Source organism: Anomalospiza imberbis, chromosome 7 (genome assembly GCF_031753505.1).
Source record: "Anomalospiza imberbis isolate Cuckoo-Finch-1a 21T00152 chromosome 7, ASM3175350v1, whole genome shotgun sequence".
In the NCBI taxonomy this organism is placed as follows: domain Eukaryota; kingdom Metazoa; phylum Chordata; class Aves; order Passeriformes; family Viduidae; genus Anomalospiza; species Anomalospiza imberbis.
The window spans coordinates 6690585-6712458 of record NC_089687.1 but is presented as its reverse complement, the minus strand read 5'-3'; the positions used below and the strand labels follow the sequence as shown (position 1 = coordinate 6712458).

Here is a 21874-nt window from a genome sequence, read left to right as displayed (position 1 = left end):
ACTCGCACATCTGAGGGAGTCCTTCTCGACTCTCGCTGACGCAGCCGGAGAATCTGTGGGAGCAGCCTTCGCTTCAGCTTCGCCCCGGTGTGAAGCGACCGTGCCCGCGGGCGTCCCCGTGAGGGACTGCAGCCGGCCGGGAAGGAGAGACGCGCGGCGGGGAGCCCGGAGCCGGGCTGTGCTAGGAGCCCCACCGGGGCGAGCGAGGCAGCCCAGGAGGAACACACCGTGAGGGGAAAACGGGCTGTGAGGAGAAGCCCGCCTGCGAGGGAGCCCGGGAGCGCCGGGCTGCGAGGGAGGTCCAGGCTCTGAGGAGGCGCCGCCCTCCGCCACGTTCCCGGCAGCCTCCGCCGCTGGGGGGGCGGCAGCGGCGCAAGATGGCGGCGGACAGCGAAGTGAGTGTCGGTGCCGCTGCTCCCGCTCCCTCCCTGTTCCCCGGCTCTCCTTCCCTGTTCCCTCTGCTCTCCCCGCTCACCGCCTCTCCCGCTCTCTCCCCGCAGCCCGAGTCGGAGGTGTTCGAGATCACGGACTTCACCACCGCCTCCGAGTGGGAGAGGTAGGTGCTGCCGCGCCCCTCACTCGGCGCGGGGTGACGCGGGGGCTCCGCCGAGCCCGGCCCGGCCCGGCCCGGCCCGGCCCGGCCCGGCCCGGCCGCTCGTCCGGGGCAGCCGGACCCCGCGGCGCGGCCGCTGCCTCCGGCCGGGAGCGCCCGGAGCCCTTCCCGGAGCCTTTTCCCGGCTGCTCCGCGTTAGGCTCAGGCCGCGGCCGAGCAGCGGGTGAAGAGGCTCTAGTTGAGCTGTTTCTGAACTTAGTGAAAGGTCCGGTTTAATACCTGTTTGCAGGGGATTAGAACATACATTCAGAAGGCTTATGTGTTTTCTAAGTAGCTGTCTGCTTGTTAAGACAGTCATCTCCTAGATGAAGCTTTTAAAAGTTAGTAGAACAACGTATGAAGAAATTTAAGGCAAAGAACGTTCTTGCACTGTGAATCTATTATTTTTAAAATGCTTTTTCCAATAGTGATAACGTTTATGACAGGAGACAGGAGATTTCAAGTGCTGCGCTTTAAATCTGAGTTTAGTGATTATTTTGTATTAAATGCTTATCTATCTGTGAACAATGAAACAGGAGTTAAATGTTATGTACTGCAATACCAGAAAAAGGGGAGATTCTTAAAACAGTCAAAAGAGGTTCATAGCTGAAAGAAAGTATCATGTAAAAATTAAGCATAGGAGGACTGTTTTGTGTACAAGGAAGCTGTTTTCCTGGCTTTACTGTGATGCTTCTTGTGGTGTTTGTTTTTTTTTTTTTTTTGTTCTTTGGGCTTTTCTAAGGAACATCATACTGCCTGCTTTGAGGTGGCTGAATTATAAAACAGGTTTAGTGTTCAGCAAATATTAATGCCTTTTTCCCTCCCTAATAGATTTATTTCAAAAATAGAAGAAGTATTGAATGACTGGAAGCTTATTGGGATTTCTTCAGGCAAACCTCTAGAGAAGGTCAGTTACTTCTTCTGAATTTTCCTGTAGAATTTGAATTGCTAATTAGTAATACAATAATCCACACATGTATTTCATCTATTGCTGTTTTCTTATGTGTGGCAGATAATGACTTTATTGGGGACTTTCACTTGTGGAAGTGTCAGTTTGACAAGCAATTACTGTACATTCATTGGCAGGTCATCTGCCAGACAGGCTGTATCCCTGACAGAGATGGATCTTCGTGTACATTTGTTTTGTTTTTTAATTCTCAGTTTGAATCTGGAAACATGCTTGAAGCTCCTCTAAATACTCAAGGATTCTTTTTGTCCTGCCTTGTGCCTTTGTCACACCTCATCCACTTATGGCTGAGGTTTGCACAGCGCTACTTGTGACTCAGTGTGTTTCATAGATGGGAGAGATTTTTTCAGAGTCTAATTAGAGCCTTTGTGGTGCTTTCTCAGTCCTGTGAAATGCAGAGGAAATTGCTGAGCTCTTCTGCATAGTAATGCAGATAAACTCAGCTGGTTTGTATGGAATGGCTGCTGTGTTTCATGGGGAATCTCATTGCTCTTCATTCTAGTCAGGTACAGAGTATTTGGAATAAAACTTATGTTACCTAATGAACTGCACCTTAGCTGTCCCTGTATTCCTACATGTCTTTTCTAGACCAGAGCTCTCTTCCTAACACCCTGTAAGAGCAAAGGATTGTTCAGGTTGCTTTTAGTAGGAGCAGTGGTGCTGATTTTTTTAGACATTCCCAAATGCTGTATTTTTGTTAAAAAATTAATTATTCTTACAGAAGTTTTGTAAGTTGTAGATAATAATAACCATTTGTTGGTGAAAGTAAATATCAAAGTAATATTTGCATACAATGGTTTAGATATAGATAAAATCCCAGGTGGGAAACTTCTGTCTCTGTGCAAAGTTGAGGGTGCATATCTTCAGATGTACAGTTGCATATGGGAGGATGCAAATCTTTATTGCCATATAGTTCTGAAGACTGCAAGATGATGTTTTGATTTTTGGAATGAACATCATTATTGGCAACATGGATTTTAGCAGCCAGCTACCTTTATAATGAAGGGCTTTGAGAATTGCTTATTGAAATTAAATCATGCTGAGCCATTAGGCAGTAGAAAAATGTGAATCAACATTATTGATCACATAGGCAACATACTTTTAAAGAGTAAAGAACGTTAACGTAAATTTATGAGATAACATATTCTTTTTTTTTATATGCAGGGTATATTTACCACAGGAACATGGGAAGAGAAATCAGATGAAATTTCATTTGCAGACTTCAAATTCTCAGTTACCCATCATTATCTTGTACAAGAACCCAGTGACAAAGATGGGAAAGAAGAGCTGGGAGAAGGTACCTGATAGTTCTCTTCCATCGCTGTAAGGATAATGACAAAAGACAGTGTCAGAATGTGGAGTCCACAGTGTGCTGATTTGCGTCTGTGTGGGATTTTCTGAGGTCTCATGAGTGTGATCTGGCATGTCTGCTTTTAGTTTGCTTTGCATTCACACAGTGCTAAAACAAGGCAATTGTAAGTGAGCTGGATGGATGTGATGATACATTGATTATGGATCAATTTTTGTCACAGATGCCCTTCCTCTGCCAATGCAGGACTTGCTGTGCATGAACAATGACTTTCCTCCTCGAGCCCACTGTCTGGTGAGATGGTATGTGTGCTGCCTCTCATCTCTACTGCAAATGAGCATAGCAGCTGGAAATTCTGGCACAATCAGTTATATATTTGTTTATTCAGTTAAAAGGTAAAGCTTAAGTAAAATGATTCTTTGTACTAGACGCAAGAAAGGAATGCAAAAAACCCCTGCTATAGTGGGCCTATCTTTAATTTGGGTTTTTCCCCCCCAAGTTTTGTCTCAGTTTCATATATTAACCAGGCTTTTATATATGTAATATATTATTGTATATATGTATATATTATTACATGTATTTTATATGTGTAATATTTAGGTACATCCTTATAAAGGAAAGCTGCACCACCTTAACAAACAACAATTATATTCTTAGTAATGCAAATCTTGAGTACATAATAGGATTGGTTCTAGAGAGATTGGTTTTATATATAAACAGTTTCAATCATTATAAACTGGAAAACCTCAGGACTGCTAGACCTGGAAGTCCTCCCAGTCAAACACATTACAGAGTTGGAATGCTGTTACACTCAGGTAGTTTGTGAGTTCAGGATCTGCAGCACTCCATGCCCACTCAGTTCTTGACCTCTCTAAAAATAAAGAGGTACTTGCATCAAATGAACAGATTTCACAGTCTGTTGGCGATAGTTAGGTTCTTCAGGTCACAGTATTTTTTAAGAATCATGTTTCAGCTGGCTTGGCAGGGACTGGAAATGTACTTTTTTCTCTTTGTCTCTCCAGGTATGGCTTACGCGAGTTTGTGGTGATTGCTCCGGCTGCAAATAACGATGCTGTTATTAGTGAATCCAAGTGTAACCTCTTGCTGAGTTCCATTTCCATTGCACTGGGCAACACTGGCTGGTAGGTGAAAGCATAAACTTTTTTACATGACCAGGTAAAGCTCCAGCATACTGCATTTGTGAGGAAAAAGTATTAAATTGTTAGCAAAGTACATTCAGAGGTTTTCGTTTCGTTTATTTACACTGTAATATTGTTAGAGAAGAATTGAAGAAATCCCCTTGTGTAAAGATTGAGTCAATGTTTTGTTTATTTTCATTATTGTTTAAAAACCTTCAGGGCTGTTAAAGCTACTAGAAGTTGTAGGAATAATATGTAATTGATAAAACATCCCTTTTGCAAGAGGATCTCTTCCCTATGTGTAGTAACAGTAACTTCCTAATCTTCCTCAAAAATTATATAGACTGAAAATGAGGTAAGTAAAGTCATGGAGCGGGCTGTGATTATGGCATGGCAATTTGTTGGGCATTCTGTTTAATGATGTCATTAACGGGGATTTTCTGTGATTCCGGTGAAGTGTTTCAAAGTGTCTAAGAGGAAATGTATTTTAAAGGATGAAATTATGCTAGAATATTCAGCTAGCTTTAGAGACTACAAGACAGCAGGACACTTAAATAATCGGAAGCATTCCTGTTTTGTAGTCAGGTGCCACTGTTTGTGCAGATCCATCACAAGTGGCGCCGGATGTACGTCGGGGAGTGCCAGGGCCCGGGCGTTCGCACCGACTTCGAGATGGTTCATCTGCGCAAGGTGCCCAGCCAGTACACCCATTTAGCAGGGCTGCTGGACATCTTCAAAACCAAGATTGTAAGTATCAAACTGATGTTACAGATAATTAATGTTCAGCCCCTAGAGTGTTTGAGAGGATTTACTCTTTACACTGAATTTGTTCTCTGTTTTGAAGGGCTGCCCTTTAACACCTCTGCCTCCAATTAGCATGGCTATTCGCCTTACCTTTGTGCTCCAGGACTGGCAGCAGTACTTCTGGCCACAGCAGCCACCAGGTAGGAGACTTGTGTCCTCAGAATAACTCGTTTTCAGACAGCCAGTCAATGCTAAAGAAAATATTTGTGTATCTTACCAGAAGAATTTTAACATTTTCTGCTTTGCCAGGAAAGGCTTTGGTCCAGTCCCACTCTGTATGATAGGTGAGCCAGCTTAAAGCTGCTCTCAGGTTGTAGCTCACGGCTGGGACAGGTGTTTTGGGCTCCAGGGCTGTGCCTGGAAACGTGGGCTACTTAGCATTTAGAAATACAATGATGTTTCTAAAATAGTGGTATCTATGTGGAATGAAAAGGGTGACTCAATCTGTGAAGAATTCTGCCCTGGATTTCTTAGGGAAATGTTTAGATTCAGATGCTAAAAGATGCTAATACTTTTTGGGAGTTTTTATCAATTGTTTCCATAAAGTACCTTATTTTGGTACTTCACTATCTTAAGTGTATGAACAGTGAGAAAAGCAGAAAATATTACATGGACCTCACTTGAGGTAAAGGTTTGGATTTTTATTATTGCTGACACAATACTAAATTTAATGCAGGAGGAATTTCTGAACAAGTCTTTTGTTTTAGTAGCCTTGCATGAAGGGGAGAAATAATGTATAGTCTTAAATTTAGGGTATATAGAGCAGACTTGATAAGTTTATGCCATAGTGATGCTGTTAGGAAAAAAAGAGATAATTACTCGTTTGGTAGTCTCAAAATGATCTTTTATTCTTGATGGTGGTGCTGTCCTCCTTGAGTATCAAGTTTTTGGTTTTAACAGACCTATTTTTATATAGGTAGTAGCAGAAAATAAATTATAAACTTCTCAAAGGTAAACAAGCCCATAAGAAAAAGGTAGATATTAGTTCTTCCTTAACATCCATTTTATTAGCGATGTGATTTTTTTAGGTACAAGGTGGTGGAACAGTTAAAATGCCCAAGTTCTTTTCTTGACTTAGTAGCAGTTTTACATAACAAGCTTGAGGTATTTAGGGGACATTTGGAGAGACAGAACTGATGTGGCCTTGGTTATCTAAGTGTTGTGGTTAAGGGTGTCAAAGTGTGTTGCAGAAACTGGAGATGGACAGCATCAGTTTTACTGCTATTGCTACGTGCAGTTGTGGTTTTACGTTCACTGGGAAGAACTAGACCTGTAACTTATATACCATCACTCAGTTAGCTCTTCTCAAATAAAACCAAAGAATTTAAATGTCTTTTATCTTCTCTGCAGAAGAAATTATGTAATTGAGTTATCCAGATACTTCATCTGTGCTAATACCGCACTTGTTTTGTTTGTAAACAGTTTGCCAGATGCAGTTAAAATTGCAGATCAGTTGCTGTAACAGCATTATTAACATGGCATTACAATACATTGTTATTATTACTGCCCACTTTAATTTTTGTTCAGTGGAGGCTGTCTGTTTTTGATTTATGTATTTGAAGGCTATAACATGGGAAGTGCCTGAGGGTGCTGGGAGGCATCTCTGAGTACCTGGGACTATGGGAATCCCCAAGATTATTTGATTAAGTCCTCTTTTCATAAAATTGTCAACTTTTAAAAGTAGATGTTTTTTCACTCTGCAGAGTTGCTCTTCCAGAGTCTTCATTTTCTGCTTGGAACTGATTTCCTGCCCAAGTATTTTTATGGCACTTTTGTGTCTGTTCTTGTGCCAACATTGACTCTTTAGGGCTGTCTTTATAGCTGTCATCATTGCCTGAATGAAGGGAATAACCTTCCCTCAACATGAATCACAAGAATTGCATCTGTCCCTTTGAATGTGCTGTTCCATGGTTACTTCCCAGTTTCTGTTGGAAGCAATTACTTTGATGGTATGTTAGGATTGTGTTCTCCTAGCTCAGTCACCTTAGCTGCTCAGCTCTTCTGTGGTCATCCTGCAAGTTAAAGTCTTTGTAGTGAAATGAAGGTGATAGGCTGCTTCAAATGCTCCACAGATTCTTTATGGAAAATGTGTTGATTTTTCTCCAGATATAGATGCTCTAGTTGGGGGAGAAGTTGGAGGCCTGGAATTTGGGAAGTTACCATTTGGTGCCTGTGAAGATCCTATTAGGTAAGAGAAAACTTCAGGAAACTGTTTTATAACCTCCTTAATGGAGGACTTAAAGGTGTTACTTCAAATCTTAGCTTAGCCTACCTACCACTTAGCATGTCCAACAGATACTTAATTATTCAATGCATCAGAAGGGTAATGGTTTAATAGCAAATAAGACCATTTGTAAAATTGTCTGATGATATTCAGAGTTCAAGCTCATATGGCTTTTACTGTAAACTTCTGCGGTACCCCATTTATGTCTGAAATTATTATCCTGAAATATTCCTCAAGGTAAACCTTAAAAATTACGTGCTTTTGTGCAAGGGTTGGACTTGGTCTCATGTATGCAGTGAGAAAACTTACAGGAGAAAAAAGAGGGAATCAAATATGAACTATCACAAATACCTTTCAAAACATGAACTGTGATGGAGGAACACTTCCTGCAATCACTGAAATACTGTAAACTTGTTTTGTTTCAGTGAGCTGCATTTAGCTACAACGTGGCCTCACCTTGCAGAAGGGATAATTGTTGACAACGATGTTTATTCGTAAGTATCTTGTCTGAGTTGCAAATAAGTGTGCTTTTTTGCTCACTGCTGCATCTTAGTGTCATCTCAAACACTGTGTGGCTTTACATGTGAAAAAGAACCCATTTTGAGGAATGCTGATGTCAGCCTGTAGAACATCTGATTTGGGAAAACACCTTTTGAAATGCATTTCTGGGAGAAAATATTACTGTGTTGTAATCTGATCAGAACACAAACCGCTGGTTTTGAGCATATTCTCATGTTAGACTTGAAAATTTTGTGTGTCTTGGGAAAGATGACAGTGGAGCATGGAAGGTAAAAAGAATTCACTGCTTGATATCCCTCTCCCAAAAACTGTCACCCAGCTTTCTTTTCCTTTTTTTAATTTTTTTTTTCCCCCCAAGCGACCTGGATCCACTTCAAGCACCCCAGTGGTCTGTGAGAGTTAGAAAAGCAGATAACCCTCAGTGTCTGTTGGGTAAGACATCAGAATTTCCTGTCTTCTCTTGCAGCTTTTAAACTAAAACTACCGAGTTATGAAGTTGGGGTTGAGTTGTTGATTACCTGATGGCCTGTTTGCTCACTTCCCTCATTTTTTTGAGTGAACAGTATTTTGGGTTTCTTTTTCAAGGACACAAGCTTTGCAAATCCACAAGTTTCTGCTGTAGTTTATTCTGTGTCTGTGCATGGTGAAATTCGTTGCTGTTCTTATTTCACCAGATTCCAGAGAATAAGAATTTTCTCTGTGTTCTGTGAAAATGTAGATTTCCTAGAATCTTCCCATTTTATTAAGTGTGGTTTGCATGTATCCATCTCCTTAGTTCAACCAGCCTCTCTGACAGGGAGGATTAATACTTGTGGAGAGCTGTACTCCTCTGTCTGTCCTTGCCTTTAAGCTTGTGGGGAAAAGGGCTTCAAAACTCTCCAAGTTTCATCTTGTTTTGGGTGAATTAAAGTGCAGGCAGAGCTGTGCTCTGGAGGAGTGGCCAACAGCTGCCTGGGTGTGCATTTACCTAAGCTTTAATTATGTGGTTTTTGTGCTTCAGATAATTTAATTATGTGGATGTTGTGCACGGGATATTTGTGCTTCAGAACAAATTTTCAGAAGTTCTTTCAGGAGAAAAGATTAAAATTACTGTCCTTGGGGCATAATTTTGAGTGTTGCTCATTGTTCAGTGAGATTTTTGACTGAGTTCAGGAGCTTTGTTCCTCTTCCAGGTGACTTCCTTACCGAATTCTTCAAGCTTTGCCGTCGGAAGGAGTCAACGGATGAGATACTTGGAAGGTCTGCATTTGATGAGGAAGGAAAAGGTAAAACTAAAATCCAGTTCATTTGTGGTATTTGTATTTAATTGTTTTGTGTTAATTTCCTTCCCTGTACCCTTCTCTTGACTGGTATTTATAACTCTTACACATTCTCTGCAATACTCCTGCATTTTATATATTTTTAATACATCCTGGGAATTTTCTGGCCAGAGCTTCATGGTGAAATTTCTCATGAATTCTAGACAAGTTTAGCTCCCAGAGTCCCAGAGGGACAATTGCCTCTGTTTATGTTGTGGCTGTTTCTTTTTGCAGGAATATAAGAGCTTAAAATTTGACTAGAATGTACAAGACTTGGTTATAGGACGTGTCAGATTTGTCTGTATAGTTTTGTGTATTTTCTCTTTTTCCACTTCTTTCTCCTTTTTCTTGTACTCTGTAGTACATGTTAACAGCCAGTTTAAAAAGTCTTTATCTGTTTGAAAGGCTTTGCTCTCATCCTTTCCATTTTAAAGACTTTTTAGGAAAAAAGAAAATTACAACTTCCCAAATTATCTGACCAGCAAGTCAGGCTTTATCCCATCTATATAAATACTGCCATCTTTTTGATGTCTCTGTCCCTCTCTTTGGCTTTTCTTGCTGTATACAGTGAAAATTCCCTTCCTTCCTGCTGCTTGTCACCTGTTTTTCCCTCCAAATATGGCCTGTATCAATGTCTTTTCCTTGGTTGCACTTGATCTTAGTTTTGAAGGAGCTTGCTAGTGAGCTTAAAAAGGTGTGAGACTGAGGAGGAGGGTGTGTATTACTCATAGTGCTTGACATACAGTTCCTTTAGCCCTTCTTAGCTCTGGGCTTGCCAAGATGGGCTTTTTCAGGCTGCTCCTAATTATTCACTGTAATTTGTCAGCTCTCCTTATAGCAATGTTAATTCAGTTTATTGTAAGAGACATTCTAGAGTTTACCAGCAGCAGCTCTGAAAAAAACCCAGTCTTTTGATTTGAGTAGTTTACCTGAGGACTCTAAAACAGAATTGTGCTTACACTATGTGAGGCCAGTGATTAATGCAGGATTTATTTAATATTTATGTAAAGCTTTAGTGTATGCTGGAGCAGTCTTTGTTACCTGCAGTGTGTTTATTGGTATGATGTATAAACAAGGTTTAAATACTGAGTCTTCAGCAGGCTTTTGGCATACTCCGTTGGTAACTCTGCAGTAGCAGTGCTGCTACAGCAGGCACTACCTGCAGCCAGCTCAGTCTAGACTTTATTTGGTGAATTAAATCAAGGACAGGCTGTGACTCATTTGTGCCTCCTTCTGCTGCCTGTATTTGCTAAGAACAGTGTATGTCAGGCATGGAACCTGGCAGCAGAGGCTCTGGTTCACAAGGGGCTAAATATCAGTACAAGATAAATAGGCTGATTAAGACAGGTGAACTTTTGAAGAGACATGTTCTAGTGTTTGGGGTTTTATTTTACTTTGTTCTAATTGTTTTTATTTAAATTGCTAGAGGTTGCTGATATCACCCACGCGCTGTCGAAGCTCACAGAGCCAGCACCAGTCCCGATCCCCAAATTATCAGTCACAAATATGGTTCACAGTGCCAAGAAGAAGATCCGCAAGCACAGAGGTGTGGATGAGTCTCCTCTGAACAATGATGTGCTCAACACCATTCTCCTGGTGAGTGAGCTGTCCCTGCACGTGGATTCAGAGAGCATATGGACTTCATGCACTGATGCGGTTGGTTTAGAGCCTATGGCAGATTTAAAGATACCTGATGTCAGTTCTAGTGTTTGAGTTGCATTTATCTGCTTCTTGGAACAGCCCAAGTTGTTACAAGTCTGTGTACTCTAAGTGGGCAAAACCTGATCTCTGAACTCTGCTGCCAGTTTTAATTATAGGGATTGCTGGTATGAAGCCAGCAGTAGTTTTATGGAGAAAGTGGGAAAGGCAGGAAAACCATACTGATGGAATGTTTAATTTTTTTTCTTCAAGTTCTTATTTCCTGATGCTGCTGACAAACTTGCAGATGTATTTGAAAACAGAGCCAGTACTTCAGCAGGAAACAATCCTCCTCCAGAGAATGAAGATTATGTAAGTTTTGTTGAGTGGCACAAGAGAGAAAGCAATTTTGAGAGTGTGTTTATATAGACTTTGCTGTGCTGGCCCTATATCTTGTAATATTTAGCTTCTGGAAAGATGAATTACCTTTGTGGAATTTCTGGGTAGAAATAGTGATTATTTTTGTTTCCTTCTAATTTATTTTATTCCAAAGACTGTAGTTTTTGGTATCTCCTAAACTTAAAATGTGGCTTAGCCACTTATATTGACAAACAGGAAAGAGATCACATGGTTTTGGAAAACAATGCCATTGTTTCTTTACTTCTTGCTTTCTTTTATTTCTTCCCTAGAATCTCTTCAGTCAGTTTAAGTCTGCTCCATCTGACAGTCTGACATACAAATTAGCTTTATGTCTTTGTATGATAAACTTCTACCATGGAGGAGTCAAAGGAGTGGCACATCTTTGGCAAGAGTTTGTGCTGGAAATGCGTTACAGATGGGAGAACAACTACCTTATTCCAGGGTGAGACTTGTTATTGCTCCTTGGTCATAGAAAATGTTCTTTGTTCCAGGAGCTGAGTGGGGTCACTGGGACTTTGAGACACATAGTTTTGGTTTTTTAAATTGCAAATGCTATCTCTGTTTTTATTACCCTACTTCCTAATGCAAGAAAGGGCAGGGAGTAGGGAAAAGCATCTGTGCCCTCCTTTGGAAACTTCAAGATGCCTGGGGAAGCCCGACTTAGACATTCACTCCACTGTGTGAATGAGGGTGGGGAAAAAATCTTACTGTGGTGTAGTTTCACCTCTTTTCTAAGGGAGCTGTTCCAAGGTCCTGCTGGTGCAATGGCCTTTTCAAGAATTCCAGCCCTTCCAGGTTCTGTCTGCTGCAGCAGAGCTTTGGGCAGACCAAACCAGGGGCTCTCTCAAGATGAGGCAGAGCAATAACATACCCTGCGTTTAGGGTTGTGGTATTTTGGTTGGTGTTTGGGGCTTTTTGTTGATGTGACAGACTGGCTGTTTAGTCACTAGTTTGTACTTTGAAATGGTTACACTAGCAGATAAAATAGAAGCAGAAATGTATAGCAATGACTTCACTGTATCATTGCAGTTTTAAAAGTACAGTCAAAGATGCTTAATTCCTGTTTGAAGGCAGGAATTTCAAACTTTTCAACTTCCAATTGGAAAACTGACCAGGAATGCAGGGTATTTCACACTAGTGTGAGTGATCTCTGAGCTCCTGAAATGCTCAGGGAAATACATGTAATTTAAATTCTGGGCTTGTCTACTGAGACAATAGAAGAGCTGTGTAATTGAGATGGTGGGCATGGGTTCAATGTGGGTATTTGTCCCTGTTTTAGATTTCATGTGATTTAAGACCACATGTGTGTGAAAGATTCAACTTTATAATTAATAATGGTTACACTTCTACCTTTTGTTAGATTAGCTAATGGCTCTCCAGATCTGAGATGTTGTTTACTGCACCAGAAACTTCAGGTAAATATCCTAAATTTAAGAATGATTTTTTTCCTAAGAAAACTGTCAAAATTATAGCGATGATTAGCTAAATATGTTGGTCTTGTAGATTTAGTTGTGCTTGTGTTTTTTGGATGTGGAATTCATTTCTTGAAAAAAAAATTGTTGTAGCAACAAGTTCAGTGGAATTGTTATCTTTTAGAATTGTAAGACCTTTTCCGTGGCTCTACAAGTTTTTCTGTATGATTGTCTCCGTAAGGGAAATAATAGCTGAACAATTTTCTTTTTTGTTACTTTAACTTGTTAAATTAGATGCTAAATTGTTGCATTGAAAGGAAGAAAGCGAGAGATGAGGGGAAAAGGGGGAGCATGTCTGATCGTTCACCTGGTGGTGCTTCTGGTGATGGTGCCAAAGGAGGAGACCACTCTGGAGATAACCCTGACAAGGAAAAAGAATTTGGCAAGTCTTGGGAATCGTGGAGTGACAGTGAAGAGGAATTTTTTGAATGTCTCAGTGACACAGAAGATCTTAAAGGAAATGGACAGGAAAATGGCAAGAAAGGAGCAAAAGAGTCTGTAAACTTAAAACCAGAAGGTCGTTTGCACCCACATGGAAAACTGATGCTGCTGCATCCAGGAGAGCCTCTCTACGTCCCCGTAACACAGGTGAGGGAGCAGCAGCTGAGCCAGATGTGCAGTAGAATACACAGAACGAGCCTCATACCTGGGATTGTGAAACTGCAAATAGTTTGCAAGTTACAACCTTGTCTGTTGTTAAAATTGCTGAGTGTTTTTGACCTAATACCTTGTTTTTAATCTTTAAAATGTAATGAGGCTGCTAATCTCACGTTCTTTATTTTATTTGAGAGTGAGTGTCCGTACCAAATTTCACTCCAAACTATAAATTCAAACAAGAATTAAACTTCCTTGCCTACCTTAAATTTGGGGTTCTTTTTATTTCCAGTTCTTGAGGCATCTTTCATCCCCTCCTTACTTTCTTTCCTATAAAATAGGAACTGCTCTGGTCCTTGCACCATGGAGATTTCTGCCTGACTTTGCACAGTTCTGGATCAGTTTTGCTGCTGTATTTGGTTTTTTCATGATTTCTCAGCTCACATCTACAAGGCCATAGTCATTAGGTTTGGTGCCATTCTCTACAGCAGGTTTATCATCAAACAACTAGAAATGTTACCTGACATCAACAGGCTGTCCTGCAGAGTGACCAGGGATGAAATAGGAAGTGGTGCTGTCACAGAAAGTAGTTTGAAATCAGCCATGCATGAAGAATACAGCGGTTTTCATTCTCCTGAGAGAAATTGTTTCTAATTAGTGTTGCTTTGCTTGGGTAAAACATATGAGCAGAGAGTAGTCAGGTAAAATGTTCTCAATTAATTATGTACTGACAGTATCAACAGCAAAAATTCTGCATTGCTTTGGCTAGATTTTCATCCATCTCAGCAAAACTGTACCGGTCAGAGATTTCCAGGATTTCATTAGGATTTTGGCATTTTAGCAATATATCCTTACATTGCTACCTCATTCCCAGGTTATTTCCTGTTTAGTTTCTTTGCTGGTGTTCTCTTCAGATGCCCAGTTTCAGGCTGAACTGTTTAAGCAGTAGAAAGTTGTGATAATTTCCTCTGAGTACGAAGGAAGCCGAGTGAACTTGGGGTGAGAAGGAGCTTCTTGCTTCTCCTCCCTTGCCCCGGGCTGACTCCAGGAGGGGCTGTGAGTAACCCTGTGTGTTTCCGTGTCGCAGGAGCCAGCCCCCATGACCGAAGACCTGCTGGAGGAGCAGTCGGAGGTGCTGGCGAAGCTGGGCACTTCCGCAGAGGGCGCTCACCTGCGGGCGCGCATGCAGAGCGCCTGCCTGCTCTCCGACATGGAGTCCTTCAAGGTAGCCCTGCTGGGAAATCAGACTGCTTTCTTCTTCATTAAACTGTCCCTCGTGCTTCTGTTGGACACTTCTGAAGGTTTCCAGGTTGTTTTTTTTCTCCACAAAACAGTTTCCAGTTAGTTTCAAGTTGAAAATTAAAACCTACCGGGAAAACTCTTGGTACATTTCAAAATCTATGAGGATGTGATCTGTTATGCTGTAACGTCCCAGTAAATTTACACAATGTCTGTGGGAAGGGAAAAAACATCTCAAGCATACAATTGATCAATTCTGAATTAAAACAGACATTCATCAGGTTGGGACTGGACTAACTGTGGTTTTGAGTTTCATTTCTTGTCTGAGCTCTGCAGAGGGAGCTAAGAGCACATCCACTGCTGTCATCATAGGAGCTCAACACTAAAAAGGTTGGAGATTCTGTAATGAAATAGCAATATATATATTTTTAATTTTTGCAGTGTTTATGGTAAAAGGATATAATGTGCTGTACAGTTGGAATATTTATAATATAACAGTAATCAGTCTATTAACAGTGACTCATGGCATATTAGATATATATAGAAGTTTTATTTATATGGTGCAAGTAGTCTAAAATCTCAAAACCAGAGAACTATAATTGGAAGCACAAGTACACTCTTTATAGGTACATCAAATTGAAAACTGGGATTCCTTTTATGTTCTGGATCTATAGGTGTAGTTAATTGTGGTGATATTGCATTTATGAAAAATGAAGTTATTTTTGTTTGGGGAAGATTTTTTTAAAATTCCTTTTTAAAAGAGGAAGAAATGGTGAATTTTGTCACTGGAGTGTTAAAAGATGGAAAGTCAGTGCTGAAAACATACTTAGGCAGCCAGTTGATTCTTTTAGTCTTTAATGGGATAAGCTTAGTGAAAATTCCTATTTATTGCATGTGGCAGGTGCCAGGTAGAATCTTAACAGCATAATTTTGAGCTTGCCTGAAATAATTGATGAACGTAATGAATGTACACGTAGTGGGTAATGAGAAGGTGATTTGTTGTTGTTGTTACTGATGTGGGTTTTAACCCATGCCATTGTTTTGGTTTATGCTTTATTCCCTCTGTCCTAGTGTACAGTTTGTTGGCTGTGGACAGAAGACTTTCCTGAGTTTTGTCTCTTACTCTGTGCTCTACCCACTAAACCATATTGCCCTCCTACCCAGGCTGTCATGTTTTTCTAGGATTTTTCAGGAACAAATTTTCTGTCCTCTCCTCCCTGCAGGCAGCTAATCCTGGCTGTTGTCTGGAGGATTTTGTGAGGTGGTACTCACCTCGGGACTACATCGAGGAGGAAGTGATTGATGAGAAGGGGAATAAAGTCATTAGGGGCGAGCTGAGTGCCCGGATGAAGATTCCCAGCAACATGTGGGTGGAGGCCTGGGAGACAGCAAAGCCAGTCCCTGCACGGAGGCAGAAGAGGCTTTTTGATGACACCAGGGAGGCTGAGAAGGTGAAAGCTCTGGGGCTGGTGCCAGTCTGGGCTCCCTGCAGCCCTTCCTTCTCCCCTGCAGCATTTAAACACTGACAGGCCTTTGCACTGTGTCCTCAGAGTTCCTGAACTATTTAGTGCATGGCTGAGGGTTGATTGGAAATTCCTGCTGCTGTACAGGAGGGTGTTTGATTTACCTAAAAGTATGCAATGTTACTTAGGTATTTCTTTAAATTACTAGGAAATAAACCAGATTTTTACCTGCATACCTTAGGAACATTTTAGTTTCCTAATGCAGTTACTTTTTGTTTCATTGTAACTGTTTGGCAGATTCATGTAAAACTGCCTCTTAAGTCTTACAGTGGTGTTCCATTCATGTGAATTCATCTTTCTAAGGTAGCCTTATCTTTGGGAAGTAGTTTTGATCACTAAAATATTAAATTTTCCAATGTTGCAGGTACTTCATTACCTTGCAGTTCAGAAACCAGCTGACCTTGCAAGGCATCTCCTGCCTTGCATCATCCATGCAGCTGTACTCAAGGTAAAGGAAGAAGGTAAATCATGTTAATGAATTACTAAGATACTTAAAGAAGGAACAGTGATGCAGTCAGTAATTACAACTTTGTTTCTTTCCTCATAACAGAAGCAGTAGAAGATATATTTTCAGTTAAGAAGATTATTAAGCAGATAATATCCCATTCCAGCAAAGTGCTACGGTTTCCCAGTCCAGAGGACAAGAAGTTGGAAGTAAGGCTTTTGTAGTGGCGGGGGCTGAAAACCTGACTGACTTTTGCACTGTTCATGGCACTGCTGAAAGAACATCTTTTTAATTTTCCCATTTATTAAACTCTTGCAGGAAATCATTGCTCAGATTATGAGTGTGGAAGCCATCATTGCCAGGGCAAGGTCTCTCAAAGCAAAATTTGGGGTAGAGAAATGTGAAAATGAAGAGGAGAAAGAAGATCTACAAAGGTGATTGGTTTTTTTGAATTCTTATTTTTCACTGTGTTGTTTTGTTTTTCCTCTGATGCTCTTGTTTGTACTTTCAAAACTTAGGACAATGGTGACAATAAAGAAGTACTTAGGAATCCTATGTGTGTGGGTACCCTCAGTGCTCCTCCAATTAAGCATCTCTTTGGAGACATTTGATCCAGATTTTTTTAATATCATTTGGTTTTATCTTGACAGTACTGGGGACTAACTTTTTTTTTTGTGTATATAAAGGTACGTTTGATGAACTCTGTTACCATAGCACTAGAAATTAAGTATTTTTTATAAATATTATGGAATGAAATAGCCCCTTCCACAGTTGTTTTCTTATTCTTGTCTCCTTGCTGATGTGAAACACCACTGAGCGGCTCTGAATGGGAAGTGACAAGGAATGTTCCCTTGCATCACCACCTGCTGTCAGGTTATTTACTTGCTGCTCAAGATGACTAACATGTTATAAAACCCAAGTGAACTTCTTGCTGCTGTGCTAGGAGGGAGAGATGACATTTGTGCAGAACATGTTGGGAGTTCAGAGATGTGGTGTCTGACCAAAATAATGTCTGTTTGCTAAAGAAAATTGCCACATTGTAAATACTTCTGCCTGGCCAAGACCATGGAGGCTTTCCTGTTGATTTTATACATGTGCTTTAGGAGCCTGGGTTTCATTCTTAGGTAACTGAGAGGAGAATTTTTTCCTTAAACTTTTAGAATAGAGAACCAAGAGAGTCTGCCAGTTCTCACTCTGAGCACATGATGCTTGGCGAAGGACTTGGCACAGGAAACAGCTCGTTTAGGTCAGCACACTGGATCGGGCCCAGGATTAACTATTCCTTTTTTCCTTTTCAATCGTTTGTTCCATCAGATTTGTAAACAGTCTCCTGGAGCAGCCAGAGGTGTCAGTTGTTGGTGCAGGAAGAGGACCTGCTGGCAGCATCATTCACAAGCTGTTTGTGAATGCTCAGAGGGTAAGGGAGAGCTCTGGGTTGTGCTGCAGACACTTCTGATTTAGCCAGAATAAGCCAATGAGTTACCATATGGTGCCAGTGTATTTTGTCTGCATATCTGCATGTGTTGTCATGTATGTGCTCGAGGTGTTTTCTGTGATGTTCAACATGATTTTGGCAGTAACAGAACCTTGCAAGACCAAAGAAAACTCTGTGAGCTGGGTAGATAGAGGTGTCAGTAATGCTTTATGTACTGCAAATGTAACATCAGTAAGGCATTAAGGCAAGACAAATTTCTGCCTTCTCACAGCAAGGTCAAGTGTTGACTTTCACAGAGGAATGTAGAGAAACAGATCATAATACTAGATATTTTAGAAGGGGTAACTTCTTAAACTGAGGCTTATGCTTGGAATACCTGAGATTTTTTTTTCTGTGGAAACCAGTATGCTTAGGAAGTTTCAGTTCCTTTTCAGTTCCTGCATTCAGTTTACCTATTGCCAGTGTTGCATCTATTTTCTGGAGACCCTTCCCTTGCTGATACTGATATAAATGTTGCCTTTTTCTGTTAAGCAGTCTTTGGAATAATTAGTCTGAAAGTATTGATTTCCAAACTTCATGGGCTGCAGTCAGCCTTCAGTTTCTATTAGAATTACACCTGTTCATAGCATCAGATTTTCTAACTCAATTTAACTACAGTGGTAATAACAAGGTAGCAGCCTGAAATCCCATTTGGAAACAATTGCTGGAAAAATGTTGTGATTGGGTGTTAAACACTTTAAAGGGATCAATGCTTTTGTAATAATCTGTATTTTGCAACTCAGCAAAAAAAGGACCATTCTGAAAACAGACCATGGTTATTCTGAGGAGTGAAAATCAGGACACTTCTTTTATTCTTCCAGTCACTAGGGAAATTGTGTTTGCAAACCTGAACCTGCTAACCAGCCACCCTTAGCCTTTAAAGGCCAAGACTGTGCCCTGTAAGTGATGCACACATATGCACTTGCCTCTTTAAGAGAGGCAGTGGGTTTTCAAATCTGACTAAGTTTCTACCCTTGGGATTTGTGCAGATTTCTGGGGTTTTGTTTTGAAACACCACTAACTAAAGCAGTGTTACAGGTATTTCCCACTAGTAGCTGGTCAGTGTTAATTAAGGTTTCTTAATGGGACAGGAACCAACTTGATACAAACCCCACTTTGTGTTTAACCTGCCATGAATTATTTCACTAGAGAGCTGTTTGGGAAATAGAAGTGAAATTAGTTCCTTGTTCATTACCTTTTGAACCTGGACTCCTCTCTAAGCTGTGTATAATGGGTTCTGTTCTTGAGTTTTCTCAGGAAAATTCTGATAGCCAGTGCATGTTCTTGGAGTGCATGATGTCTCTTAAACCTACAGTCTCCTCCTAACCTCTTGTAAGTCACCTCTGACTTGCCTTTGTTTCTGTCTTTCATCACTGGTTCTTTTCTCATCCCTTTCCAAGCTGACTGAATCTTCTGATGAGGTAACCGACTTTGTCCCTCCTTTCCTTCTCATCTTCTCTGCATAGAGCTGAACCTTCTGGTGGATATAGTGCAGTAGCCAGATTTAGTTTCTACTGGTGTTCACACATTGAGCATAAAAGTAATTTTGTGTTTCCAGAATGGTTTTTCTGCATTCACACTTTATTTTCAGAGCCTAATAATAATGCACAGAGATAAATGTTTTTTTAAAAAAACCTTCTCAAAAAAACCAAACCAAACAAAAAGCCTTATTCAAGTGAGTATTGATGTTTTCTGATGCTGAAATATGTGGTCATGCCTTTATATTCTTTGTTGCCACCACTGTTTGTTGGTTGATGTTTTGGGGGGAGGTGGTGATGAACAATTAGCTGGATACTGCATTCCCAACACTAGTGCTTCCTGAAGCTGTGGAACTTTCTAGACATGAATATTTGGGAAAGAAGCAGGGTAACTGTGTGAAGTGTAGCACAGGGAAGATCTCTATTGGTTTCCTCAAGCTGTTCTTGTGGGAACATGTAGCACTTGTCCCTGGTGGGTTCTGTGGCACAGCCTGCAGAGCCAAGCAGGGCTGGCTCCCCTCACTCCTGGGAGAGGGCTGGGAGCAGAGGGGCAGCTGCAAGGGACCACAAGGGGCAGCCAGTGGCTCCTGCCACACCTCAGTGATGGTGCCAGTGTGGAGCTGTACATGTTTGAATTAGGAAGGACCCTATTAGGGTATTGGTGGGGGTGTGTGTGTCCATAGGTGTATGTAATTAAGAAATGTTTATTGGGCATGGCAGCCCTTCCTGCTGCTGGCTCTGAGGCAGTGAGCAGCCGTTGGAGGTGTGCAGCCTGTCGCTCGCTCTGCAGACGAGTTTCAGCAAGGCTCTGTGGCCATGAAAAGCCCGTGCTGCAGTAGTGTTGGAGTCTGAAAGGCCCGGGACTGTCAGGACTGCAGTAGTAGCACTGATGATTTTGAAGTGGAGGCTGCCTTGGCCTCCTGTAGCTGCAGGGAGCTGAGGAGAGCACCCTGTCTGAGAAGGGGCCATTTCCTTCAGTCACAACCCTTGCTTCACACTGCCACATCAGAACTTCAGCTGGGCAGAGCTTCACCATCCACACGAGGGTTCTTCCACCTGGTTACGTTCGCTTTATCTCCTAGCATCCCATGAGTGCTTTGCTGTGTGTACACATAAAGCCTCTAGCCGTGTTCCCCATTTGTAAGCTTCCTCTGAGAGCAGTTTTCTGAATCCCAGAGTTAGGCAGCAGCCTGCCCTGTCACTGTGCTCTGTCGCAGGTCCCCGCCGTGCCGCCGCTGGAGGAGGAGCTGCGGCGCTCGGGCTCGCAGGAGGAGCGCAGGCAGGGCGTGCAGTCGGAGTTCCCCCCGCCCGCGGGCCGGGAGGTGATCCTGCGCGCCTCGCTGCCCCGGCCCGCGCCCTACTCCAAGGCGCTGCCGCAGCGCATGTACAGCGTGCTGACCCGCGAGGATTTCCGGCTGGCGGGGGCCTTCTCGGCGGACACCACCTTCTTCTGACCCGGCCCGTGCGGCCGGGACTCGCTGCTGGGCGGGGAGCGCTGCAGACGGACTGGCGTGCGCTGCACCAGGGGCGCTGCTTCCCAAGGACTTGGATTGGCCGCCGCGAGAGGGGGCTGGAGCAACTCATCTCCGAGGTTTGGAACGGCTTCAGGAGTGGTTTCAAACGCTCTGTCCCAAGGGAGCACATTTTCCTTTCCTTGCATTAGCTTAATTACGGACCTGAATGGGCTGTGTGCAAATATTCATGTTGAAATTAATGCAGAATGTGCTGCTTTACACTTCAGGATCAGACTTTATCAAGTGACATTAGTCTACTTAAATTGATATATATAAATATTAAGTGATTTATATTTATTACTAATCATAATCACAGAGCCCAGTATTTTTTGGTTAATCACTGTTTCAAGTGCTTCTGAAATATCCTTATTTTTATTTAAAGTGTACAGTTCATACTCTAGTTTGTGCTAAACTCTCCTGGCTGTCCAGATCTCATCACTTCTCCCAGACAGACCTAAGTGGACAGTGAGTCTGACTGACAGCCTGCAGTGGATCCCTGAGGGCTTGGGATACTTCCCTTTGTGCAAGGGCCAAAGCTGGATGGAAACGACACCCCGGAGGTGTTTCACTGTGAGCAACTCACTGGTGTTTACCGAGGCTATTTGTCTGCACTCCCTGTCATCAGTGGCAGAGGAGGGGACAGCTCTGTCACCTCTGGCCCCTCACCCCACCTGTGCCAATGTTGCTTTACAGTGACCTTCATCTGTTCGAATGAGGATCAGCATTACTTTAGCAATGTACACACAGCTACAGTGTTGTGGACGTTACTCAATAAATATGAACGTACTGTTGGCTCTCAGTATTCCCATGCTTTCCCATGTCCTCCTTGCGCACTCCGATCCAGGAAGGACATTGTGACTACACTGAGTACACAGAGTTGAGTTCTGCTGTTAGGAGCAGGATCCCGAGTAGCAGGATCCCAGGAGTTACCCTAAAACTTCTTTGAGGGGACAGGGATCAGAGTCTTTTTTCCTCACATAAAGTTCTATGAAGTAGAAATACGTTTTTCAGGATGAAGAAGAGTTAACAAGGTAAAATCTTGTCACAGACTTTATTTTCCAGGTTGTTTGTGTCTTCCCTCAGACATTGGGATATGTACGATAAAGACCTGTATCTGCTCTTTAACTGTGTGGCTTTTAAAAAATTAATTACACCAGGCAGTTCCTGATTTACTGGTAAGGAAAATTTAGGTTAAGCTTCTTCTCCAGTACTTCTGGTTTCCTCT

General features: G+C 41.9%; 1 protein-coding gene and 1 long non-coding RNA gene across 3 annotated transcripts; one reads left to right on the top strand and one right to left on the bottom strand.

Annotated features, from left to right (window-relative positions):
• The first annotated feature begins 297 nt into the window (after positions 1–297).
• RAB3GAP1 (RAB3 GTPase activating protein catalytic subunit 1) lies at positions 298–21451 on the top strand. Of its 2 annotated transcripts, XM_068195253.1 has the most exons (25): positions 298–395; positions 501–556; positions 1424–1499; positions 2724–2856; positions 3092–3170; positions 3891–4010; positions 4589–4754; positions 4852–4951; positions 6918–6999; positions 7461–7529; positions 7913–7986; positions 8727–8819; positions 10279–10448; positions 10764–10862; positions 11180–11352; positions 12271–12325; positions 12617–12970; positions 14064–14201; positions 15439–15666; positions 16103–16199; positions 16289–16392; positions 16502–16617; positions 17498–17600; positions 19058–19078; positions 20353–21451. In XM_068195253.1, exons 1-25 carry the CDS (start codon positions 378–380, stop codon positions 20587–20589), a joined length of 2961 nt encoding a protein of 986 aa, XP_068051354.1. In that variant the 5' UTR covers positions 298–377; the 3' UTR covers positions 20590–21451. The 2 variants fall into 2 exon arrangements, with proteins under 2 accessions (XP_068051354.1, XP_068051355.1); XM_068195254.1 differs by lacking the exon at positions 19058–19078.
• Positions 13889–20404, bottom strand: LOC137476852 (uncharacterized). Its single transcript, XR_011000662.1, has 2 exons — positions 18853–20404; positions 13889–14427 (listed from the first exon to the last, which is right to left on the bottom strand). It is a non-coding gene; the product is annotated as an uncharacterized lncRNA (long non-coding RNA).
• Positions 21452–21874: the final 423 nt, after the last annotated feature.